This window comes from Paramormyrops kingsleyae, chromosome 24 (genome assembly GCF_048594095.1).
Source record: "Paramormyrops kingsleyae isolate MSU_618 chromosome 24, PKINGS_0.4, whole genome shotgun sequence".
Lineage (NCBI taxonomy): Eukaryota > Metazoa > Chordata > Actinopteri > Osteoglossiformes > Mormyridae > Paramormyrops > Paramormyrops kingsleyae.
This window is the reverse complement of record NC_132820.1, coordinates 11519322-11546453: the sequence shown is the minus strand read 5'-3', so window position 1 is coordinate 11546453 and position 27132 is coordinate 11519322. Positions and strand designations below refer to the sequence as shown.

At 44.2% G+C, this 27132-nt stretch overlaps 3 protein-coding genes across 3 annotated transcripts; 2 read left to right on the top strand and 1 right to left on the bottom strand.

Annotated features, from left to right (window-relative positions):
- Nucleotides 1-495: 495 nt before the first annotated feature.
- Nucleotides 496-4467, bottom strand: LOC111860878 (collagenase 3-like). Its single transcript, XM_072706316.1, has 10 exons — nucleotides 4246-4467; nucleotides 3197-3435; nucleotides 2744-2892; nucleotides 2277-2405; nucleotides 2020-2181; nucleotides 1796-1925; nucleotides 1468-1601; nucleotides 1198-1357; nucleotides 913-1016; nucleotides 496-812 (listed from the first exon to the last, which is right to left on the bottom strand). The coding sequence occupies exons 1-10, from the start codon at nucleotides 4348-4350 to the stop codon at nucleotides 712-714; spliced, it is 1413 nt and encodes a 470-aa protein (XP_072562417.1). The 5' UTR covers nucleotides 4351-4467; the 3' UTR covers nucleotides 496-711.
- mmp30 (matrix metallopeptidase 30) lies at nucleotides 3357-18948 on the top strand. The gene is made up of 11 exons (XM_023844976.2): nucleotides 3357-3429; nucleotides 12802-13030; nucleotides 14482-14714; nucleotides 15583-15731; nucleotides 15823-15948; nucleotides 16019-16180; nucleotides 16273-16414; nucleotides 16571-16701; nucleotides 16980-17139; nucleotides 17230-17333; nucleotides 18659-18948. Exons 2-11 carry the CDS (start codon nucleotides 12833-12835, stop codon nucleotides 18760-18762), a joined length of 1509 nt encoding a protein of 502 aa, XP_023700744.2. The 5' UTR covers nucleotides 3357-3429; nucleotides 12802-12832; the 3' UTR covers nucleotides 18763-18948.
- A 2905-nt stretch (nucleotides 18949-21853) lies between these two features.
- On the top strand, nucleotides 21854-27019 carry acat1 (acetyl-CoA acetyltransferase 1). The gene is made up of 12 exons (XM_023844781.2): nucleotides 21854-22009; nucleotides 22224-22271; nucleotides 22769-22886; nucleotides 23074-23169; nucleotides 23413-23513; nucleotides 23597-23740; nucleotides 23829-23979; nucleotides 24070-24165; nucleotides 24314-24427; nucleotides 24529-24593; nucleotides 25311-25468; nucleotides 25641-27019. Exons 1-12 carry the CDS (start codon nucleotides 21956-21958, stop codon nucleotides 25759-25761), a joined length of 1266 nt encoding a protein of 421 aa, XP_023700549.1. The 5' UTR covers nucleotides 21854-21955; the 3' UTR covers nucleotides 25762-27019.
- The last annotated feature ends 113 nt before the right edge of the window (nucleotides 27020-27132 follow it).

Here is a 27132-nt window from a genome sequence, read left to right as displayed (position 1 = left end):
ATTAGTTTCACCTGTTGCTTGTTCCGTTTTGATTGGTCGTTAAGTTAATACTTCTCTCCCGTATCCTCCTTAGCTCAGCCTGGTTTGTGTATTTAAGTTCTTGCCTCAATTAATTTCCCCAGCTGGTCATTGTGTTAGTGTCAGAATGTGCATGTTGATCTATTTGGTTTCCCTAGTTGTGTTAGTTTTTTTTTTGTGTGTGTTTATCTGTGTTTTTCCCCCCCTCTTGTTTTTTATTTTGATCCCTTGTGGTCTGTTTGTTTTGATTTCCCCCGGTGTGTTTTAGTTCTATTTAAATAAATCCCTGTTGTCTCTTGGAGGTGCAGTTGGGATTGTCACCTTCCTTTCCTTGCCTGCACTATATGCCCCATGTCTGTGATATGCATTGTTTTGTGTCTCAAAGGATATATTAAATGATGTACACGGTTTTAGTTCTTGGTAAAGTTATTTTCTTTTTAATTTTTGGAAAATCACGAAAGATCTGTTACTGATAAGATAATTAAATCACTTTATTTCCCCCCCCCCACCACCAAAAAAAAAAAGCAGTGAACAAAAATCATAAATCAAATAATTTAGAGAAATTGTAATAAATATATTGTAAAGGACGCTTCTTGTAATTAAATGGCTTCAGTCCAAATATTTAAAAATGCACTGCAATAAATAATGTTGGTAGAAAAAAAGGAAGGCTGCTTTGAGATGTGGTTCTGAGTCTCAGCAGTTAAGGAAATGCGTTCCGGGAAGCTGGCGGTGCAGTCTTTGGCTCTGGTAGCTGTACTCGTATAAGCGCCGACCACTGGACAGGTACGTGAACCCTGTGAAACGGTATATTATTAGAGAGCGATCTGACGTTTTAAAAAAGCGTTAAACAGTGCCTTTATATGATTGCTTAAGGACTCCCGAAATGGTACCCACCATGGAGTTGGAATGCTGCCGTAACCCTCTCGGTCATGCCTGGGAAAGTATTCTTCACCAGTCTGGGGTAGCCTTTGTCCATTTTGCCCTTACTCTCGTCGTAGCTGCAGAGCAGGGTATAGTTGCACAATCAGCATGTTTATCCGGGAAACGATTGCAGCTGCAAATACTCAAAACTCAACATGGATTTCATTACTGCTTATTGTTCCCAATAGCGATAAAATGTTGCCAAAATCTGATTCGACGCAGTGCGTCTACGGCAGTATCACTGTCTGCTGCACAAACCTGAAATAGTGCTTGTTCACGAAAAACAGCGTCTTTCTGCTTGCTTTGTCATACACAGCGGCAGTTATCTTCTGAAGCCTGGCTGGCAGACCCATACTGGTGAGGTTTTTCGGGTAGCCAGGGACAATATCATAGCCTGACAGAGCCCAGACTTGATTACCTGTGGATTGGGAGAGGGACAGGCTGTAAGGTTTTCTTAGCAGTATAAGTAGACGGTACACTTCACATCAGCACAAGTTGCCATCACCTTTTTCCTATCTTGCTGTTTACCTTTGAAGAGGAACACCCTGTCCAGGCTGGGATTCTCGTAGGCGGCATCGATGTTGTTGGGAACTTCTGGCCAGAAGCTTGCGATGAGGTGCAATTCTTGCTGGTTGCTCTGGGGCACACTACGCCAGAAGAACCTGAGGAGAAGGAGAAGGAGGAAGATAGTTTCCACTACTGCACTACATCCCGGAGATAAAGCTTCATGCACAATATAATATTTAAACAGATAAAAGCACAACTTTCTATACATTTATTAGTACTTGACCTTAAACATCTCCTTGAACATGAACCTTTTATCAGGTACTTGGTCTCAGAATTGAATCGTACGTACTTGTCTTTAAAGAACATCGCCTCTCCACGCAGAGATGCGACGGCATCCAGGACCAGTTTCGGGTCACAAGGATCGGGGGTTTGAGGTGGAGGGACGTCCGTACCTCCCTGGTTCACATCGGGGTTTGTGCCTAGTGATCACAAATGACAAATTAGGTTATGTAGCACTGCACATCCAGCACAGTTCTGCAACTAGTGCATTGTGGGTAAGTTGTACAGACTTACCGTAAATGAACTGTATTCCCTTCACGTCATCATAGGGGAGCGTGAAGGTGCTTGGGTCTCTGTAGCTGTACATTGGGTACATAAGAGCCCCAGGGTCCGTGGAGTGAGACAGCCCAAGGGCGTGGCCAAATTCATGGGCTGCCACCATGAACAGATTGTACCCTGAAAGAAAATGAGTCTCGGTGAAGAAACTTCCCTTGTGAGACCTCATCGGAATTTCCCGTGTTCCTGGCCCTCCAGGGACCAGGAAGGCTCACCCGCTGTAGTGTGAGAAGTAAAAGTCTCATCCTCGTCGAAATGAGTGTCGCCCCCAAAGCTCGAGGAAGGTGAAAAAGCGTGAGCCAGGGTGCCATCGGGTCCGTCGAATGGGTAAGGGTCTCCGTGGTCTAATGGCACAAATGCACGTTGTCTTAATGTGAAACGAAGGAGACTCCAGGCTGTATGTGCGGTTTATGTTTCTTGTGTTCATGCATACTGTCTAAGAGAAACACTAGAGGAGCTTGATTTTCAGACCAAAATGCGAGTCTAAACACTCTTTCCCTTAAAGCTCTTTATCTGTCTCCCTTAAGTGGTTCAGTCTCTGAGGATGTTTTTCTCTTGTAAACATCTAACAGTATTTCGTGTTTTGTTGACAGACCGTGCAAAAGCCCTTGTGAATCAACCTCTGACTTTTCAGCTGGGAGGTTAGTGCATAGGGACGGCTGGCAACTGTTGAAGTTCCTACCTCCGCTTCCAAAGGAGATCATGATGTCGGCCACACCGGAGTCAATGCGTGTGAAACGCAGTGGAGTGACCTTGGCCCAGACGTCGAGAGCATCCTTGATGGCCTGGTCCACCTCAGACACGGACAAATCAGGTGTGTAATTCTTGATTCTGGAAGATGGGAAGCAAAGACAGGTGTGAGCAACTTAAATCATGCCTGGGCAGCCTCAAAGCCCCTCCTTGTCACTTGTGGAACAGATTGCAGAGGAGGTGGGTCCAACCAACTAGGAGGTTGGGCCAAGACATCTGACTGGCTGGTCCTGCCTCCTCCAGTTGCTTAGACATACCTCCTATACAATCTTATTGGTTATCTCTCTGAACCAATCATTTTTCATTCTGCCCCCAGAACATTTTTTGCGTAATTGAATCTCCCATGAGCCCCCTCCTTGCACACTGACACTTGGGTCTCACTCACCTGTAGGTCACATTGTTGTTGGGCCACTTTGGATTCCCTGGAAAGGTGGAGTACTCGGCCATATCCGGGACCCCACAGCGCGGTTTCTTCATCACCTCCAGCGTTTTGTCGTCCAACACTCCTGTCACCTTGAGCCTGAAGAACTGCTGCATCTCCTTCAGCTTCAGGGTGAATGGATTGAAGCGCCAAATTCTATCATCTGGATTGTCCTTTAGCTCGTAGAACATCTTCAGGTAGGTCTGTAAAAGAGCATTAGCAAATGCAGGATAATGAGACCATGCAAGGTTAAGCCGGACTGTAGTTAGCATCCTAGGACTCAGTAGATAATAGCTGGATATTGGAATTATGGTCACATTTGTGGGGAGGGTTAATTGAGGACGTCTCAAATGTAGGCCGTTCAGTACATAACCAGTCACAACTTTTCGCACACACTGAGATTTTCTACACATGCATGTTACTTCTCAAAGAATTTCCCCATTGTGGGATTAATAAAGTCTCTATCTATCTATCTATCCATCTATCCATCTATCCATCTATCCATCCATCCATCCATCCATCCATCCATCCATCCATCTATCCATCCATCCATCTACTAAAAATACACTCAATATTATTTGCTAACAAATGTTCACCAATTCAGTACCTTTATTACCAAAAAAATGTCATATCTTTGATCCGTCAAAGTAACCTCCTCTATCAGTTATAACAGCAGAGAAAATTCGAGGGATTCTTTCTACAGGGGACATTAAATACTGCTCTGTTTCATGGGATGAAACGGTTAACTAATGCATTTATAGTTAAAGAACAGCCCATCACCACAGAACCAGTTAATAGGATGTCAGACATGCACTGTTACATACTCTTTCCATGTTATAATGGAAGCTCGTTTTATTTGACATATTGTTTCATTCATAGCTGTTCACTCAACTTTCCAATGCTTAACAAAAGTTAAAAATCTGCAGTTTATGAAATAAATGGAAAAGTGGTAAAAAACACACACCTGTGGTGTATATAAACTTTTGCCCAGTAACATAACTAGGGAGTCTTACCTTGGCGACGTCCTCGTCCGGGTCCCCGACGTCGTTTCGTGATAGCGGGATGCAGTGAACCGCCAGGGCCAGGCAGAAGAAGATGGTCGCTCCGTAAGGCATCATGTTCAGCTTGAGGCTGCTGCTTCTTGGTGCTGTGTCTGTGAGACCCTCCACTCTTATACTCTATGAGCCTCAAGTTGTTGAGCAACTTTTGCCTGAGTCACTGGGATTCTGCTCACTCATCAGTGAGAGGCGGGCACTTCTCCATAATACTGTATTACATAAATGACCTGGCCTTTCAAGTGTGAATCATGCTATCAGATTATTGTGTGTCCGTTTTGATTAGTGCGCATCACTGGCCAGTTACCTACCTCTTGCCTAGCTACTCGTTTTTAATACTCTCAATATTTGCGTTATCGTTACATTGCAGTAGCTACTCACATTGTGCTGTGTTTATTCATTGTTATTGTACTTCTATTTATTGTCGTGTTGAAACGGCTTAATTTGTGTTTATATTGTGTTCAATTGGTGGCCAAAAGGATATACAGAGTACTATTTTCATTGTTTAGTGTGACTGTTTATTGTGCATATCGCAATAAACTCTGGAACCTTGAAGCGGGTATTGGTTACAGCAAATGGGAAATTCTGAAATGCGGAAGTAGGACTTTAAGAAGAATTTATGAAGGTTTTTTATTATTGATGTACATGTAAATCTTAGGAGACTGAAGCAAGTCTTAAAACACATTATTGTTAAATTAATTAGTCAATGAAATAAAGAAAAGCCAAGTTTAAATGTTTAAATTTGTCCAGCCTCATGCTGGAGATATGATATGGAAGATGTCCCCTCGCTGGCCAGTGCGGTAGGTACACCTTCTTTATGCTACAGCAAAATGTGCGGCTGCAATTGAACACAGACAGGGTCAAAAGGCTTGGTAACTGTGCAGATCATCATAAGAATGTGTGGTCTAATATATGGTGTATAGAGTTGGGTAATTCAAGTCCAGAGAGTAAAAGTCCAGACCAAGATTTTGTTTCAATCAACCAGTTGAGCATAAAGGGTCACAGTCACAGAGCATTCATCTAGTTGGTTGAAACAAAATCCCGGTCTGGACTTTTACTCTCCGGACCTGAATTGCCCAAAATGAGAGTATAACTTATTTTTCCTGTCTGTCGTTTTTTTCTGTAGCAAAAAGACACACAGAATCTCATATCAGCCTCCCTATCAGTTTCAAAAGAGATCTCATCTAGCTCCAAAATAGTACTCAGATTGTCTCTACACCCCAATAGTGTCAATTTGATTCTTTGGTGAAGAAATGAGAGCGGTTGTTATGAATTCAAACTATTGTCATCTCAGCCAAGTTAAAATACCTGTCTGAAATTGGTGCCCATAATACAATGACTTCTGTATGTGTTATTGCAGGTCTGTGCTGCAAAAATAAACATTTGTACTTTTACTGCTTTAAAAATATCAATTACTGATTCTGTTCCTTCAAGTACTATACTATACTATACTATACTATACTGCTGCAACCACATTCAGTAGTAAAGTCTATCTTTTTCTAGTTTGTCCATTTTTGCTTCGTCCTCAAATTCAAGGCCATGTTTGCCCATAGTTGCTGAAGTGTCTGGACCACATGTATCATGCTGTATCATGGACAAGGATGCAAGTCCTGCAAGGTGGCACCAAAGTCAGCACTGTTGCCTCGTACAGCCAGACACCCGGGTTTGAGTCTCTGCCCTGGCTCTATGTACATGAATATCGTGGCTCCTGTATTGCTCATTAATGACACCAAGTCAAGTTTGGTAGGATTTCTTGTTTGTCTCAAATATTACTCATGTTCCCTAGGTCACCTACATCTACTTTATTTCCCCTCGTGAATTTTAGGAGAATCACATCAGACTAAACAGAAACTTAAATGGGAATCTCAATTTTGTCTCGCCAAGCAAGATAAGAACGCACTATAGCTAAAGTTTTCCTCTGGGAAAGTTGATTCCAGTATCTCAGAAAAGGTTTCCCTCTTGGGGTGTTTACGCGCTACAGCAGGGGTGTCAAACTGCAGTCCTGGGGGGCCGGAGCCCTGTGTAGCTTTAGTTCTTTCTCTGTTCCACCACAAATTATTCAGCTCAAGAGCTGCGTGGTAATTAGCACAAGGAGTTGAATCAATGTGTTAAATGAGGGGAAACCCAAAAATGTGCAGGGCTCCAGGCCCCCCCAGGACTGCAGTTTGACACCTCTGCTCTTCAGTGTCTAGAATTAACAGAGCTTGGTGTGATAAACAGAAGATATCCAGTCACTGAATACCAACTGTGTTTGTTTAGGAGAGCATTCTGCGTAACAACCACTTAGCCAGATGTCTTATATTCTAGGAAACGTACAGAGCTTGTTTTGCATGACTGCTGCCATAATAGCGTGCTGAAATCGTTTGGTGCAGGACGCCTACAGATGTGCTGACACACGTGCTGATGACTGTGTGTGTGTGTGGGTGAGTGTGTATGTTACGAGCCCATGACAGCAGCCCACTTTGTTTTAGTGGTCATTTTGGTCATTTCCCACGTTTGCTTAATACCGTATTGGATTTTTATTTAGTATTGGGAAGGAAATGTCTAAAACCTTAGGGAGCCAACACCTTGTTAATGTGGTCCTTTTTGTTGAAAGGGCTGTCGTATAGACCAGCAGGTCTGGAACATCCTGCTGTAGATAGATTTCTAGTTCCTAAGACGGCAGTACAGAGGAATAAGGTGAAGCAGGAGACACTGGGAGCGACCAGAAACCAGCCAGGAGGAAGGCAGAAGCGACTTTCTAAAGCCAGAGATGACCGTTAACTTATCTGACAGTTTCCAGTTTCTCATCAATCGTAGGATGACATCAAGTGACCTTCTAAAAGAAGCATAGAAGAACCACGCTGCAGTTTGCAAAGCAATTATACATATATGATATACAGTATGTATATGTGTGTGTATATGTGTATATATATATATATATATACACTCACCTAAAGGATTATTAGGAACACCATACTAATACAATGTTTGACCCCCTTTCGCCTTCAGAACTGCCTTAATTCTACGTGGCATTGATTCAACAAGGTGCTGAAAGCATTCTTTAGAAATGTTGGCCCATATTGATAGGATAGCATCTTGCAGTTGATGGAGATTGTTATTTCAGTCAAAGTTGCTCTTCTATCAGCTTGAATCAGTCGGCCCATTCTCCTCTGACCTCTAGCATCAACAAGGCATTTTCGCCCACAGGACTGCCGCATACTGGATATTTTTCCCTTTGCACACCATTCTTTGTAAACCCTAGAAATGGTTGTGCCTGAAAATCCCAGTAACTGAACAGATTGTGAAATACTCAGACCGGCCCGTCTGGCACCAACAACCATGCCACGCTCAAAATTGCTTAAATTCTTTCCCATTGTGACATTCAGTTTGGAGTTCAGGAGATTGTCTTGACCAGGACCACACCCCTAAATGCATTGAAGCAACTGCCATGTGATTGGTTGATTAGATAATTGCATTAATGAGCAATTGAATGGGTGTTCCTAATAATCCTTTAGGTGAGTGTATACACTCACCTAAAGGATTATTAGGAACACCTGTTCAATTTCTCATTAATGCAATTATCTAATCAACCAGTCACATGGCAGTTGCTTCAATGCATTTAGGGGTGTGGTCCTGGTCAAGACAATCTCCTGACCTCCAAACTGAATGTCAGAATGGGAAAGAAAGGTGATTAAAGCAATTTTGAGCGTGGCATGGTTGTTGGTGCCAGACGGGCCAGTCTGAGTATTTCACAATCTGCTCAGTTACTGGGATTTTCACGCACAACCATTTCTAGGGTTTACAAAGAATGGTGTGCAAAGGGAAAAACATCCAGTATGCAGCAGTCCTGTGGGCGAAAATGCCTTGTTGATGCTAGAGGTCAGAGGAGAATGGGCCGACTGATTCAAGCTGATAGAAGAGCAACTTTGACTGAAATAACCACTCGTTACAACCGAGGTATGCAGCAAAGCATTTGTGAAGCCACAACACGCACAACCTTGAGGCGGATGGGCTACAACAGCAGAAGACCCCACCGGGTACCACTCATCTCCACTACAAATAGGAAAAAGAGGCTACAATATGCACGAGCTCACCAAAATTGGACAGTTGAAGACTGTAAAATTGTTGCCTGGTCTGATGAGTTTCGATTTCTGTTGAGACATTCAAATGGTAGAGTCAGAATTTGGCGTAAACAGAATGAGAACATGGATCCATCATGCCTTGTTACCACTGTGCAGGCTGGTGGTGGTGGTGTAATGGTGTGGGGGATGTTTTCTTGGCACACTTTAGGCCCCTTAGTGCCAATTGGGCATTGTTTAAATGCCACGGCCTACCTGAGCATTGTTTCTGACCATGTCCATCCCTTTATGACCACCATGTACCCATCCTCTGATGGCTACTTCCAGCAGGATAATGCACCATGTCACAAAGCTCGAATCATTTCAAATTGGTTTCTTGAACATGACAATGAGTTCACTGTACTAAAATGGCCCCCACAGTCACCAGATCTCAACCCAATAGAGCATCTTTGGGATGTGGTGGAACGGGAGCTTCGTGCCCTGGATGTGCATTCTACAAATCTCCATCAACTGCAAGATGCTATCCTATCAATATGGGCCAACATTTCTAAAGAATGCTTTCAGCACCTTGTTGAATCAATGCCACGTAGAATTAAGGCAGTTCTGAAGGCGAAAGGGGGTCAAACACCGTATTAGTATGGTGTTCCTAATAATCCTTTAGGTGAGTGTATATATATAATTCACAGACACACACAACTATAGGCTGAGAAATTAGTTCCTTCAAAATTGTGCTGTGGTCTCTTTTACAACAGGTGTACATACATATATACTTTATTGATCCGAAGGAAATTTAGGCATCCAGTTGCTCAAATACACACAGCAGCACACACAATAACAGACACACTGATAGATCAGCACACATAATAACAGACACACTGATAGATCAGCACACATAATAACAGACACACTGATAGATCAGCACACATAATAACAGACACACTGATAGATCAGCACATATAATAACAGACACACTGATAGATCAGCACACATAATAACAGACACACTGATAGATCAGCACATATAATAACAGACACACTGATAGATCAGCACACATAATAACAGACACACTGATAGATCAGCACATATAACAGACACGCTGATAGATCAGCACACATAATAACAGACACGCTGATAGATCAGCACATATAATAACAGACACGCTGATAGATCAGCACATATAATAAGAGACACACTGATAGATCAGCACATATAATAACAGACACGCTGATAGATCAGCACACATAATAAGAGACACGCTGATAGATCAGCACACATAATAACAGACACACTGATAGATCAGCACACATAATAACAGACACACTGATAGATCAGCACATATAATAAGAGACACACTGATAGATCAGCACACATAATAACAGACACACTGATAGATCAGCACACATAATAACAGACACACTGATAGATCAGCACCCAGGATTGCAGAGGCAGTGAGGCTATGAATACTGAGAAAACGATCGATACCTTGAAAAGTTGTACAGGTCAGTGATTATCAGTGCAAGAATAATAGTTGTTACACTATATAATATACATAATAAAATGTGATTTTACAAAATATAAAATATATAAGGTATATACTATATTAAATATATAATCTATCTTATCTTTCAATAAATATATAGATATAAATATATTTAATATAATACTGTAATAAAATGTAACACATATATTAAATACATAATATAAATGTAAATATATCTGAAATATATGCATAATATGTACTCTGTAAAACACATGTACTCTATAAGGATAATTATTATTAAAAATAAAATAATTTGTTTGGTTCTTATCTCAGGCCATCGTGATTTTGTTTTGTGTATCATTTTTTTTGCCTGTGCCCCTCACAGTCACAGAAGTGTTCTAGACTCGAACCTGTCTCCCTAACACCATGCACTGCAGTTATAGATCGCGTACCTTTCGGCTGAGATCCCTGCTCATGTTTGTGATTCATCGTAATCTGGAACAAGGATGGGAAATGATCCCGAAATTTTGTAAGTTTCCAGTTTGTGAAGCTCTTCAGTGGGGTCTGGGGTTGGTGGTGTTGAACAGAACATGGGAATTTCCTGTGTGCATATCTGTGTATGCGTTTCAGATTCGTCCTAAAAACTTGTTTGGGTTTACTTACAGATCACTACATCTGGAGTCAGTTTGAACCACATGAACATTCCCCATCGATTATTAAAGCTCCAAGCTTCTGAGAAAAAACACACGTCAGTTCACCAGAAATCTCTACTCAGAGATTTGCATACCTCTTCCTCGATGCTGCACACAATCATGAACAGGAAGTCAACACCATATAATTTTTCTGAGATGTGCTAATACACTACATTGACTTTTTTGGTGGGTGAACTGTTTGACCTCGGTCTACTTAAGCTAAAATGTTTTGCATCAGCACGTTTCTAAGGCCTGTATCGTCAAATGATACTATTTTCTTGTTTGCTTTTCCCCTGCTCTGCTTGGACAAGTTAAGTGCTTCTTCGTATATATCAGCCTTACCTGGAAGCCTCTGTCAATCACCCGGATCCGGCTACCCCCCTTTATGCTAGGATAAACGCCAATGAAGGGAAATTCCTAATGATCCTTTCTTTGCTGACGGCCGATTAAATCACCGAGTCACGTATTCCACTTGTTTAGACGTCTCTGGCAGGTGATTGCCATTCAGCAGGAAGTCTGTAACCGTCCCAAGCGGCTTTTACGCACAAATAGTTTGAATTTGAATTTGTATGTGCTGCCCCATCGTCTGGGAACGCCAGGAAGCGGAAGCAGGTCGTCCGATAAGGCATCCCTCGTTCAGAGTGATTTTTGCCTCGAGGTAAAGGGCCACAGAAGACATTGCTGAAAATTAAAAACAAACAATTACAAATTACAAATTAATTACAAATGAATTACAAATTAATTACAAATTACAAATTAATGTGGCGGTAGGCAAGGAAAACAAAGGAAGCAAAAAGGTGAAAACCTGATAGACAAACTCAACACAAAAAAAACATATAAATGTACAAAGATGTGCTTTTTACTGCTAGTGGCTATAGCTGTGTAACAATCTCTTCGCCCTCCCCAGCCCTGCTGAGGTCAGAGAGTGATGCAACACTGCCTATTCAGTCAATCTGCCCACCATTCCCCGGTATCACCAATTCTAATAGTGTCTCCGGAAAATTAATACTTCCGCAATCAGCCACAAAGCATCTCATGTTGTACATGTGCTAACATGACTTTACTTTCAAAGCATAACATCCTGGAAAAAACGATGAGTAGATCCTGATTTGTGGCTGTATGATTCAGTCAAGCCTCTTTGTCTCATCCCAAGCATCTCGAACCGCTGACCTGCCCCCTCACTCTCCAGTGTCCAACGAGGGTCTGTCAGTGATGATGGGCCAGGTTCCATTTTCCACTGACACCTCTGTCCGAGGAGATTCCCAAGAAAAATGACATCATTTAACTCAATAGTCTACCTGGAATGAATATTCAGAAACGTATACACGTTTTGCAAAGTCATGACAAAGGGGGAAAGATTTACTGTAGTATTTATTTGTGTCTCGGAGTGGCAGATCATGCCATTCTGTCCTACAACGGCAGCAACTACCCGGACACTGAAACTAAGAAAACGGTCTTCATAGTTTTTTCACTGTCCACCGGTATATGTACTTGTAGAAAGTATTTTCTTTAAAACCAGGCACAGTTAAAGTAGATTTTTTTTTGCCACAATATAAAACAGAGCATAAGAGACCCGATTTTAGTCATAACTTAGTTTTGATGCAGTTTGTCTTTGTAAGTCAGCATTCATGTCTGCAGTTAAGTCTGAGGTGCTGTTTTGCGTAATTCCTTCCTGCCTCCTGGAATGTTTTCCCACAAATTTAACTGTTGGCCTCCGGGACTGTAGCACAGATCTCAGCACTAAAGGGCGTTTCCACTCGTGTCTAAAGCTACTGTCCTTGTGTGTGAATTTACAGCCTGGCCGTGTTTAACCACTGACAATGCCGGTTTGAAGTTTGCCATGTTGGCTTGAAGTTCGGTCCAGCTGAACTATCTTTGAGTTAGACATGAATGGACTGTTATTGTTACGTACAGCACAATTAAATTCACTTTTATGGAATGGGGAATTAAAAAAAAACAATTAATTCATTAAAACAATGGTCACATGCTAGATTTATACTAAAGGGAAAAATCTAATGATATTTTAGCAACAATCTTGCTATTTTCCCATCTTTCTCACAACAATTAAACACATTACGAAATGTGTAGGAAATGAGTCATGAATTTAATCATGTGATTCAATCATGTAATGTGATTATTCAGCATTTTAATCAATCCTAATGAGTAGAGCTCAGCATGTATGGAAAAGCAGAACAAGCAGAATCTCAGGAGCACCTAGGCTGATTGTAGACCCCCCCACACTCACTGTATTTTATCATCACAATGATCACCCCCTACTTAGGGTCTTGGGCTTGTGTCAACGCATCCCTGGAATGCCTCCCCCCCCAACCACCATGGACAAACACCGCAGGCAGAAGGGCAGTGAAGGAGACCCAAGGAGAATGTTCTTCACGATGATACCTGGAGCAGCTGTCGTCATCATCATCAGCTTGACCTTCACGGCTTGCCAGGCAGCGCCGGCACCAGGAGCAAAGCGGACCCAGTCCCTCAAGGACCAGCAGGCTGCTGAGGTGATCTTGCATTTGCACTTATATCCAAGTGCCTGTTGGCTTTATATTCTGGCACTTTTAGTTATGTTATCTGCAGCTCTTTGCTCCTTCTGTGTATCGATATCAACCCTGTAATTTATTCATGAGTATAATTGGTCACACTTTACTTGAGGGAACATGAATAATGTAGCAGTACATGCTTACTTAATGCATTAATTAACCGGTAACTAAGTGATTGTTACTGTACATACTGATCCCACGCTTGTTCAAATCAAATCAAATCAAATTTATTTAGAAAGCACTTTTTAAACAACAGGAGTTGATCCCAAAGTGCTGAACAAAAAGCAAATAACACAGAATCAACATAAAACTAAAAGAAAATAAAACAAACACATAAAAACAGTCAGTAAAAAATGACAGTATAAAAGAATGTAAAACCTGGAGCGATCACAGCGAGCTAAAAGGCAGTGAGTAAAAATGCGTTTTTAAGACGGGATTTGAAAACAGACAGTGAAGGGGCTATTCTGACACTTAGAGGTAAGGTATTTCACAGTTTAGGGGATAGGACAGAGAAGGCACGATCACCCCTCTGCTTTAGCCTAGACTTCCGGGCACTCAGTAAAGACAGATCAGCTGACCTAAGTGATCTCGGTGGTGTGTAAGGAGTTATGAGTTCGGTGATGTATGAAGGGGCCAGTCCGTTTAAGGCTTTGAAAGTGAACCTTGAAGTTAATTCTGAACTGTATAGGGAGCCAGTGGAGAGAGGCGAGTATTGGAGTGATGTGGGTCCGCTTTTTAGCTCCTGTTAAAAGACGTGCTACAGCATTCTGTACAAGCTGCAGACGGGCAAGGGAGGTCTGATTAATACCTGCATAAAGTGCATTACAATAGTCAAGTCTCGATGAAATAATTGCATGCATTGCTTTTTTTAAATTTTCAAATGACAGAAAAGGCTTAACTTTGGATAAAAGTCAGCTGAAAGAAGCTTGATTTAACTAGAGACCTAATTTGCTTATCCATTTTAAAATCCTTGTCCATTATCACATCCAGATTCCTAGTAGAAGACTTAACAAAAGGTTCCAAGCAATCTAGATTCGTTAAGTGGTTCATTGTCGCCACTTGATTAATCAATCATGACAGCTCATGTATTCCTTTCAGGCACTATATCAGCTAACAGTTAACTAATACATGAACTGTCATGATTAATAATGAATGAACATGGGATCAGTACATAACTAACATTTAGTTACTGGTTAATTAATGTATTAAGTAAGTGTGTACTTAATGTGTTTTATATACTTCATAAACGTGGCCAGGAGGACAGGTGATGCATGAATAAAGCCTTGTCATGGTTAAACTGAATAAAAGTGCAAGTTTACAAGTAAACACTGCCTAATTTGTTATTCGATGCACATGAACGAAAACGGGCCCTGAAGGTGGTGCTGTTGGGCTTCCTTTGTGTTTCTGCATAGGAGTACCTCTCCAGGTTCTACCCAAAAGCAGGCAAGGGCAAGAAAATCCCTGGGAATGATTTTGCTACGAAGCTGAAGTCCATGCAGCAGTTCTTTGGCCTGGAGGTCACCGGCAAGCTGGACTCTAACACACTGGAGGTGATGGGAAAGCCTCGCTGTGGCATTCCCGATGTCAGCCACTACACTCTCCTCGACGGGAAGCCCAAATGGGAGAAGAACCTAGTGACATACAGGTACCTTCCCGAGCATCAGGGCTTTTCGTTAAAGAAAAGCAAGTGGGACCATTCCCCCTCAAAATCCAAGTATTAATGACATCTTGTTGGGGTTCGGATGGAAGTGAGCAGGCTGGAGGTATTCTGACCTCAGCTTGGCTCGTAACGTCCTTTCTGTAGTCATTATTTTTATGGCGCTGATCAAAGTTCAGGTATCCCCCCACTTTACGAACACTCGTTTTACGCCAGTTGGCTTTTACAAAAGACCTACATGACGACCTGTTTTCGCTAACCGAAAGAAATCTGAAGATGATTTTCGCTTTTACAAAAAAAGGAAGCCATGAGTGGGCCAGTTATAGATATATAGTCATGCGCCACATAACGACGTCCCAGTCAATGACGGACGGTAGTCCCACAAAATTATAACATCTTAAAAATTCCTATTGTCTAGTGACGTCATAGCGTTATGCATTATTAGGTTTGTGGTGATGCTGGTGTAAACAAACCTACTGCAAGTAGCTTACTCATGTCATGTAAAAGTATAGTATAAAATTATGTACATAATATACTTGGTAATGATAACTATGATACTGCTTTATGTACCATATCATATCATATGATACATTAGTGTTATTTTAGGTTTTATGTGTTGTTTGGTATGATTTGGTAAGTTATATTTTCAGTCTGGAAATGCTCAAAATTTTCTCCAGTATAAGTTAATGGTAATTATTTCTTCACTTTATGCCATTTTGGCTTATGGTAGGTTTCATAGGAATGTGGGGGATCACCTTTATAATCCAGACCTTTTTGAGGGCCATAACCATGCATCACCACTGACATTAATAAACGTCTTTTATTAGAGTAAAAACAATAATCTTCCCTTGTCCAGAATAACCAAATACACGCCGGACCTGAGCCAAAAGGAGGTGGACTGTATCATTAGTCAAGCCTTTAAGCTCTACAGTGACATCATCCCCTTGGATTTCAAGCAGATCTTCCGCGGCACGGCAGACATCATGATCCAGTTTTCGAGCAAGGGTGAGTCTGGGTGCTACTCCCGGACATGTGTTCTCCCTTGTACCCTGCTCTCCACGCCCGGTTGACTGGTCTGTCTCCTCCCACTTGTCAGATCATGATGACTTTTATCCCTTCGATGGCCCACTGGGTACCCTCGCCCATGCATTTTCCCCAGGAGAAGATACTGGTGGAGACACACATTTCGACGAGGATGAAGAGTGGACTCTGAGTCAGACGGGTACTCCTCACTGACCAAGTTGGTCAAGGTAACAGAAGAACCATCAAACTGATCCATTGTCTGTATCCAGGAATCAATCTCTTCTTGGTTGCTGCCCATGAGTTTGGTCATGCCCTGGGACTGGATCACTCCAAGGACAAAAGTGCTTTGATGTTCCCAACCTATCAGTATGTGGACACCAAAGACTACCAGCTACCTTCGGATGACAGAGCTGGGATCCAGGCTTTGTATGGTGAGTTTTTACTGGTTGAAGATACAAAGGGCAATGCCAGCCCATGAAGGGGAAGCCAATTTACGCTCAAACCCTACCAATGTCTCCTTAAGGTGTTCGGAAGCCACCTGGTAAACCGAATCCTAAACCTGAACCCAAACCCAAACCCAAACCCGAACCGGAGCGATGCCGGCGCGACCTGGTGTTTGATGCCGCCACCAGTATCAGAAATGAGCTGTACTTCTTCAAAGGCGGGTGAGCCAAACCAAACCTTCATCATGGCTTCTTCGGAATCTGAGATTGCTAGCGGTGTTACCTCAGAACTCCGCTGAGTGGCTATGTATCTGTGTACTCTCCGTGTGCCACATTTTCCTGGCCGGCGTGTCTCACCTGTCTTGGCTTGTCCCTTAGCTACTACTGGAAGAAGACCAGCTTGTCCAGTTCAATTCCGATAGCACTTATCAGAAACACCTGGCCTTCAATCAGTTCTGTGGACGCCGCCTACGAAAACACAGACAAAGACGTGGCCTATCTTTTCAAAGGTACGCCAGAGCTTCCTCAAATGCATGGTGTTTGGGGCAAACATGCTTTTGTTCATATTTACCATTGCTACTTTAATTTGAGGTAACACTTCTGTTCCCATTCCTTCAGTTATATACTGACTATATCAGAAGGAATTATAGAAAGCACTTTTCTCAAAGGTACAACAGCTATACCCTCTTTAGGACTGGAACCCTTTATATACAGGGCCCAATCCCTGACACACCATTTACTCATCCGTTTTATAGCTTTTTTGGCCCTTCTTTACTTACGCTCACAGGTGAGCAGTACTGGGCTGTAAAAGGCACCCAGATGCAGCCTGGTTATCCCAAGGCCATTTCCAGGTTGGGCTTCCCATCCCAGGTGACCGCCATAGACTCCGCTGTTTATGTGGCGGCCACCAAAAAGACCCTCTTCTTTGTCAACGACAAGTACTGGAGGTGAGTGGAATGTTTGACCAACGTAGCTGATTAGCTAATCCTTGATGTACAATGGGTCCAAGTGCTGCAAACATTTGCTTTAACCTACAGCTATGACGAGAGGAGGGGTAAGATGGACCATGGGTATCCGAGACCCATCTCTCAAAACTTCCAAGGAATCGGTACAAAGGTGGACGCAGCCTTTCAGAACAACGGTAAGAAAATGTGACCAATGGCATCAGTGTGCGTTGGCATACACACACACAGCTACTAAGCTGCATCTACACAGGCTGGTGCCGTTCAGAGGTTTTTAATTTGTATTGGATTTTTGTGGGGTTTAACAGTACTTAGAAACAAACAGACATATGCAGAGGACCAATCACTGACAATTTCGAACACTTATTACATATTTAAAGAGACAGTGATGTGATTAAGGTAGCATGGTGGCCATGTGGGTAACACTGAGGTTGTCTAGTACCCGGGTCAAGGGTTCAAACCCCACCTCTGCTCTGTGGGCGTGATTTGCACGTGTCCTCCAGCAGATGGACATTCCTTCTAAGATGTACCCCAGCCTTGTACCCTCTTCTGCCTGGGATAAGATCCAGGCTCATTGCCAAACCTAACCTGGATAAGCAAGTAGAAGATGGATGGATAGAATTATTTACTGTAACCCACAATGGAAGAAGCAATTCGTACAAATGTCACTGAACGACATAATAAGATGTAAATCGTGGCCAAGGCTCTCATTTAGACACCGAGGTACCAGGTATAGCTGACCAGATTCCAGCTGTTTGGTAGAATGTGCAGTCCAGATGGTCACGTCACAGATAAGTGAGTGGGGTGGGGCAGAGTGCCCCCCTCAAAAACCATATGCTGCATTTTGGCACAGGACAATCACATATTCTTGGTATCGGACTCGCAGACCTGTCCAAATGCAGTTTTCAGATATTAGATTTCTCGTGCTTGTTCTTCAGTTCACACCTGCCTGGGACAGCTCCAAAGGTAAGAAGGAGTTTGTGCTGCAAGTGTAGCAGGGATCATTTGGTGTGCTGGTTCATGGTCCAAAACACAAACGTGTGAGACAAACTCAGACACACAAAGGCCAATGAGCCGTAGCACCGTCTGATGGAATGTCTAGGACAATCAGGAGGAGAAAAACGTATATTTAAAAAAAAAAAAACTATTTAAAATTATATCGTATCTCCCTTCTGTTTACATTTGCATTTCAAATCCCATAATTCCACCCATCCATCTTCCAACTGTTTATCCTGGACGAGCCAGCGGGGGGCGTGGAGCCCAGCAATAAGGCAGTGGCACACCCTGGACAGGATTTCTGTCCATGACATGGACATACAATACAGGGTGCCAGTCAATGGATGTCAGGAAAGGCAAATGACACTGTGAGAACACAGAACATCCCCACATAGAGCGGAAGAGGGATCTGAACCCACAACCTATAGGAGGTGGAGGAGAGACCACTGATCCATTGTGCTGCCCTATTCCTCTAACTGTTCTCATTCATATTGCTTTTGCCCTGCAGGTTATTTCTACTTTTCTGAAGGGGCCAGACAGATCGAGTACAGGTTGGAGTCTAAGACAACCAACCGTGTCCTTCTCAACTACGGATGGCTGGACTGCTACTGAAAACCACTCCGTCCTGCAAACACCATGCTAACGCTGCATTTACTCACATAGAGTAGCAATTAGAAAACAGTTTATTTAGCTGCTATGTTACTTTAACCTCAATTCATTCTTGCTTTGTGGACAATTCCTGCACACTTCTGTAGTATTTTCAAGAATTTGTGACACTAATAAATATGTCAACGCAAACTGCATATTGTCTTCTATAAAATTCTGATAACTTTAGCACTTCTGTCATATTGTTTTTAATTCTAAACCTTCACTGAAGGAATCTGCAATACTGCGTATGCAGACTGCCCTCAGACTTGCAGAATGTATCCAGCAAGCATAGAAAAATATTCGAAATATTATTTGTATTATTATATTTATCACTACAGCAGCACCACCTAGTGGCCGGCAAGTGGACACTCATGCCGGTCAGAGGTTCGGGGAAAATCGAAAACCGCACTTTGCATATCACTGCAGCAGCACCACCTAGTGGCCGGCAAGTGGACACTCATGCCGGTCAGGCTCGGGGAAAATCGAAAACCGCACTTTGCATATTACGCAAGCAGCAGCATGTGGCCACCCGGACAAATAAATTGACAGAAGCGTAAAAATCCAATATTTTGTGGTGCAAAGGGTAAGTCAACATGGCAGGGTAATTTGTAGAACGTTACCCTTGGACAGACCCCAGCAGTCTAGGTGCAAGAGAGTTATATTTAAGGATAAATCAAAACCCGCACTATAACAATTATCAGTACTGTTATAGAATGTGTTCCTGTTCATTAAATCTATATATGCTACCGCTTGGTAACATAATTAGAAATTACAGTGTTAATTTTCATTGTTATGCTGATGATACACAATTGTATCTATCTGTCAAACCTAGTGACGCATCCCAGCTCTCTTCTTTAGCCGACTGTCTGCTAGACATCCGTTGTTGGATGGCAAGGAATTTCCTCATGTTAAATACTGAAAAAACTGAGGTTCTTTTAATCGGTCCTAAGGAGGCCCGCAATAAGTTTGTAAACCCCAACCCTAGCGGCCTCCCTACTCAATTTAAAACAGTGGTCAGAAATCTTGGTGTCCTGGTAGACTCCGACCTCTGCTTCAGTGCTCACATAAATAGCATTACCAGCACGGCATTTTATCATCTACGGAACATAGCCAAGCTTCGGAAGTTGCTTTTCTTTCAAGATGCAGAAAAACTAATACATGCCTTTATAACTTCTAGATTGGACTACTGCAATGCCCTCCTTTCGGGTTGTCCATCTGGATCCCTACATAAACTTCAGTTAGTACAAAATGCAGCTGCCAGAGTTCTCACAAAAACTAAAAAATTTGATCACATTAGCCCTATCCTGTCCTCCCTGCACTGGCTACCGGTCAAGTTTAGGATTGACTACAAATTATTGCTATTGACCTACAAAACTCTGAATGGCCTTGCACCACAATATCTCAATGATCTTCTGGTCCCTTACAACCCTTCTCGCCTGCTTCGTTCACAAGGAGCAGGATATCTATTAGTTCCTAAAGTAGACAGGGCTACGGCAGGCTGCAGAGCATTCTCCTACAGAGCTCCGCAGCTGTGGAATGGTCTCCCGGCGGATGTGCGGGATTCAGGCACACTCTCGCTTTTCAAGTCTAGATTAAAAACGCACTTGTATAGCTTAGCGTATAGGAAACCTAGTTCTGGTTCCAGCTAGTCGCTCACTCCCAGTCATACTAACAGTATGAGGTGATGAGCTGGGTGGGGATCGGTGTCATTGGCTTTGGATAAACTGATGCGTCAGTGCTGTCACTCTAGCTTTACACTAGAGTGCTGATGTTCAGGGAGTCCCCATGCCTGTGTTCCCGCCTGTCTCTCCCTCTTTCTCATGCTGCTATACTCAGATCTGCCGGAGCCTAGACGAATATTGCACTCGATCATTTTGCTTGCACTGCCTCTGATTTCCTCAACTCTGGCTAATACACAATTTTTCTTACTTCCTCCCTCACCCCTTCTGGGGTGTGCTCCCTGGAGCACAATGTCATTGAAGAATTTATGCCTCTGCTGCCTACAAGACAACTACCTCCACCTCCGGCAACTACCCTCCAACCTGCCTGCCGTTGGCTCAACACGATGCCTCGCCATCCATCCTGCGGCTGTGTGTCTATTAATCCTGCCATCGTGCATCAAGCACCACGTGCCTGCACCGGTCGGCCGCTGCATTGAGACATATATTTCAACCCCTGTATTAGCTTAGTCATTTCATCTTGTTTGTTTGACTCATCTGCCGGCCCCTGGAGGATGGGCTCCCCCTTTGGGTCTGGTTCCTCCCAAGGTTTCTTCCTCTTAGGGAGTTTTTCCTTGCCACCGTTGCCTTTGGCTTACTCAATGGGGGGTCCTTACGAGGCAGAAATGTAAAGCGCATTGAGACAATGTAATGTTGTGATAATGCGCTATATAAATAAAATTGAATTGAATTAAATAATTCACCTTTTCGTAAATATTTCCTTTTCTGATGTCCGTTCATATACTGATATATTGGCTTCTGTGGGATTCATACCGGACGTACCCCAGCCTTGTACTCTGTGCTGCCTGATATAGGCTCCAGGTCCCCCGCGACCCCGAACGGGATAAGCGCAGTTAGATGATGGATGAGTGGCCACAATAATCATTTTCCTCTTCAAACACAGACGATCAGTGGTGTTTGATGTCACCACGGTCAGGTGACGAACTGTGAGGTAACATCTAGGGGCACTGGGGCACCGCTCTTTGCACCCTGCAGTTTCTGTTTGCACATATCTCTCTAGAAGCCATGTTTGTTAGACCGTCACCCCATACTCGCACTATTAGGTAGGTGTGTTCGTGAACCAAACTGCCCAAATATAGGAACGGTCAACTAAATCGTGTATAAATCCACTATCTTTATACAAAACCACTCCACAGAGGAATTGTTTAAAACGCTAAAGCGCACAAATAATATGGAATGACTAGAAATTTAAATAAATGTCATTTCAAAAAAGAAACGCACAGAAACATTTAGTAAATTAACTGCTGGATTTTTTTTTTTTAAAGAACTACACTTCCCAGAGCTTTGCGTCGTAGGCGCCCCGTGATGTCACAGACACACCTCTCGCTCTGATTGGTAACCGGCCTCGCGAGCACGGGACCGCTGAAGGTGAAATAGGTTCGTCTGCGTTTCGGAGTTTATTTTTTAACTCAGGCGGTATGTCGTCGAGTAGCATCTTCGCCATGCGTGCTCACGTTTGCAGACGCTTTTTGGTAAGTTTTAATGCAGAAATTTAATACCGAGACGTTTGGTTTGAGGGTATGTTGGTTGAAGGGTACCATAGGCCCGGAAACATACATGGAGATTGTGCTGCTGTGCCAATATTATTTTAATGCTGCATGCTCACCGTGCGCTTTTATCGTTATTTTGCGTTGCATATGCCTTAGGAAATCTTTTATTTAAACATTACACGCTTTTTCTCTGCAGGCTCAAACGTTCCTGTCAAGGAGCTACGCTTCTCGTCCCACGTTAAATGTGAGTAACTGGCTCGTTTTATTAATAGAAAAACCCGTTTTAAATTTGTCAGGTGTTAAATGTCTAACTGCTTCTCTGTACATTTCGATGCACTTTTGTCGTCCGAAGAAAATATGCACAGACATTTAGTTACAACTTGTTAAATCTAATTATTTTTCTATTTGGTCTCCTTTATTCACGGTTGTTCAATTCCGCTGGGGTTTTGCCCTCTGTGAGTACTTATTTACTGAGTGCTTCTTTTTTGTCCAAAGCCGCAAGCATGCAGCAGCAGAATAATGCTACATTTCATTTATGACTTTTTGGTCGGTGTATCTTGGCCTAAAATAAAAGGAATGGTCCGCTTTAGGGTGAACTTGTAACGTGAGTTGAGCGATGCGATCGCCAGTCCTGGAAGATCTCCAAGCAGCCGCGCTCTGAAACTCCATCATGAGAGCATCCACGTGCTAACTGTGGACCGAGGGGTGACCTGATTGTGCCCGTTGCTCTGTCCCCAACAGGAGGTAGTCATCGTCAGTGCCGTCCGCACCCCGATTGGCTCCTACAAGGGGAGCCTGTCCACAGTCCAGGCCACAAAACTGGGTTCTGTCGCCATCAAAGGGGCCATCGAGCGAGCAGGTACCTGGGGGCTTTCTGCCAATCTCAGGCCATGTTGCCTTTAACCTTTGATAAATTTTATAATGTCAGCAGTTCACTGACACGGCGAAGAGCTCTGTGTCGATTTCCTGTGTGCCAAACATTCCCATTCGCTTAGATAAGCTCTGAAAAGGGAGTGATATGAAGCTGGGATGTGTTCCTGTGGCAGGGATCCCCGTGGAGGAGGTGAAGGAGGTGTACATGGGGAACGTGTTGCAGGCAGGCGAAGGGCAGGCTCCTACCCGGCAAGCTCTCCTTGGCGCAGGTAGGAAGCGATCTACAGTGGTTACTTCTGGCCACCAGGGGGCGTCCCGATCTGGTCATCCTGTCAGATTGGGAAGGATGACAACAAATGACAACTAGGTTAATCTAACTTTGCTTAGGGGCCCCCGAAGGGTTGAGCCAGCCCTGTGTATACCAAAGGTAGTAAAATGACTCCCCCCTTTTTGTGGGTGTGTATTAGGGGGGGGGGTTCTGGCTCACACTGGCATTACTCTTCTTCTTCCAGGACTTCCCATCTCGACTCCGGCCACCACCATCAACAAAGTCTGTGCCTCGGGGATGAAGTCCATCATGCTGGCGGCTCAGGGCCTCATGTGTGGACACCAGGTAGGCCCCGCCCACCGCGTGGCCCGTCGTCATGCTCCACCCACTTCCCGTCCCATGACCACCTCTTCCTGTGTGCGGTGCAGGACGTCATGGTGGCGGGGGGGATGGAGAGCATGTCCAACGTGCCGTACATCATGGCCCGGGAGACGCCCCCCTACGGGGGGGTGAAGATGGAGGACCTCATCGTGAAGGATGGCCTCACCGACGTCTACAACAAGGTTCACATGGTGCGTGAGGGGGTGTTAGGGTGGGGTGGTCCATGATGATGATGATGATGATGATGATGATAATGATGATGATGACCTCCACATCAAGGGCAACTGTGCAGAGAACACTGCAAAGAGCAGCAGCATCTCCCGTGAGGATCAGGACGCCTTCGCCATCAGCTCATACACACGCAGCAAAGCAGCGTGGGAGTCTGGACTGCTGGCCAAGGAGGTGGTGCCGGTCCACATCCCACAGAAGGGTAAACCCCCCCCTCCCTGCCCGCTGAAGCATTCGTGCCACCAGCCGACCCGCTGAGCTTGGCATCACGCTGATGCGCGTCTCTCTTCAGGAAAGCCGGACGTGGTGGTCAAGGAGGACGAGGAGTTCAGGCGCGTCGACTTCAGCAAGGTGCCCAAGCTGAGGGCTGTGTTTCAGAAGGAGAACGGTGAGGATCTCTGGGCATCGCTGTGCCAACCCCTCATCCTCCCCGTACCCTCTCTACAGTGGCCATCTCTGCCCCCAACCCCACTCTTCTCCCCTCGTCCCATGTCTGTGTGATCGACTCCATTTGATTGACGGTGTCCCCTCCTCAGGCACGGTGACCGCGGCCAACGCCAGCACCCTGAATGACGGCGCCGCCGCCCTGGTTCTGATGACCGCCGAGGCGGCCCAAAGGCTGAGCGTCACCCCGCTCGCCCGGATCGTCGGTACGTGGTACTACGCTCCTCTGGCCCTACTGGTCTCATCGCCATAGCAATAGCGGCCTGTCTTCTCCAGCTGTCTTCCTGTCCCGCTTTCTGTCTTGCAGCGTTTGCCGATGCCGCCGTGGCCCCCATCGATTTCCCCATCGCTCCCGCGTACGCTGTGCCTAAGGTGCGTTTTTTTTAAAGGCAGTACCTGATTGAGCACACGTGTTACCACGATGACATGGGTGGGGCCTCTCAGGGCCGTGGCTGTGTCCGAAATGGCATACTTGTTTGCTATGTAGTAGACAAAATATAGTATTCGACATGAGCAGTATGTCTGAATTCCTCAGTACGCGTGAGATAGTAGGCAAATGGTACCCAGATGACAACGTTCTAAAAAATTCCAAAGTGCACGACAGATGCTACACTGTCTCGCAAGACCAGTGGAGATGAAGTAAGCCGAGATGAAGAGTGTCACTTGAATATCTGCGTCATGATGGTGGTGGGAGTGCAGTCTGTACAAATTTTAAGTATAAAACAAAATACAGTTCCATAATTTGGTTGTAATGTTTTTTTTTTCTCCAATAATAGTTTTTGACAGTTAACTTGATGGGCTAAGTTATGTCACTGGTACACATCTGGGTCGGAATGCATGCAAACTGCTCTCATGCATACATACGGTGCATACTACATTATCGGTCCCAGTAGTATGCTTCTGAAGAAATGCAGTATGTACTGTGTAAGTGTGTGATTTTTGATGCACTTCATGCCTTTAGGTTTTTTTCTTTTTTTTTCCCCCCCCTCGATATAAACTTCAAATCAAGTTCCTTTTAATTTTTTTTTTTTTTAAATAATTTTGGCGCAAAGCAGGACATTAAAATATACATTTTTTTCACCCCTCAAGGTTCTGAAGGCTAGTGGAGTGAAGAAGGAAGACATCGCCATGTGGGAGATCAACGAGGCTTTCAGTGTGGTGGTGCTGGCCAACATCAAGATGCTGGACCTCGACCCCAAGAAAGTCAACGTCAATGGGGGGGCAGTTTCCCTCGGTCACCCAATCGGGTAGGGTCACATGGGCTTCTACCCTCCTCCCACACACAGCTTGATCATTGGCTGGAACCGCCAGTTCTACTTTTAGCTTGTATGATAATTTCACTAGGCTCCTCCCACTCTAGATGTCCGTCGGAATACCACCACGTTAATATACTGACAAGCCCCGCCCCTTTCTTTCCAGAATGTCTGGCGCCAGGATCGTCGGTCACATGGTACACAATCTGAAGGGGGGACAGTACGGCCTGGCGGGCATCTGCAACGGTGGTGGCGGTGCTTCTGCCGTCCTGATCCAGAGATTCTAGCAAGTTCTCCGAGGTTCACGGCCCATCAAGTCGACTTGCCCGCCCGTCGTGACTGGAGCGCCTGTTCCACCCTCTTCAGCTCCTTGTTTATAGCAGATCAGCAGCCTTATTTCTGACTGTCCCATTTTGCTCTGTGTTCGAAGTCACTCCGGCCCCCAACTGACTCCAGATCAGATCCTGGTTTTGCGTGAATAAACATGCTGTCGGGGGCATGCTGCTGTTTACTGGTGTGTTGATGTGGGGGCTGGGGGGGGAAGTTGGAGAACCATGGAAGATTCCTGTGTGAGGGGTGAACAGTTATGGGTTGGGAGGGGTTGTAGGTTTGAACAAAGGGCTAGGGGTGGATGAGAACAGGACTCTGATTACTTCACAGATTTATTTGGAATGGACCAACAGGGTTGGCGGTGGGGGGGTGGAATGAAACTAAGCAGACAGTTATGGTGACTTGATGCAACTAAGCAATAGCTATGGTCTGTTTTTATCTGTATAAACCTTGCTGCTCCCCCCCATCAAAAGTAGAAGTGACAGCGAGGGGCGTGAGTGTTGCTTGTGGTCCTGAGACGGGTGAACAGTCAATCAAAATGGATTTTAGGTGTTCGTGATGAGATCCACCCTAGTCATCCATCCTCATGAAGGGCTTCAGGTTTCAGATGTGATAAAGTGGAAATAGGGGTGTCAAGTTTCGAAATGTTTAATGTGGTTTTAAAGTGTGAAACCGCTTAAATACAGTATTGCTTATAAATCCACGTGGAAATATATTTACTGGGAAAACAAAATGTTGATGTGATGTTTTGATAGTATTTTTAAACCAAACTGGGTTTGTTACAGATCGGTATAGGCCAGGGGCCTCCAGTTCTGGTCCAGTGAGGTAATTCGGGGCCCCTTGGTCAGTGTTTTCCGACTTGGTCCGCAGGGACCCCAAGACAGTCCATGTTTTTGCTCCCTCCCAGAAATGTGGACTGTCTGACAGGGGACGTTAGGAAACACTGTCCAAGGCAACTGCTTTATTCTGCGTGTCACTGTCGGCCCTGGGTGTGCCCAAAATTAACCGGAAGTCTGCCCCCTTCCGGGTACTACTAGCAAGTTCACGTTGATCATCCGATGACGCCTTGCCTCTCTGTACATGCTTCTTTAGACCACTAGGGGGTGCGATTGTCGTGTCTATGTAACCGCTCACATTACTCAGGTGCTTCAGATATGATAAAGGGGGCCCATTCAACTGCCGGACATAAAATTAATAAAATCATTAATGAAACTACACCTCCGTGCATTTAATGCTCACGGATCTTTCTTGCAACCTGAAGAGAATATATCTAGTATCCCCAAGTATTATCAGGCCCTAATTACCATGCAAAGTGGGCCAATTAATAC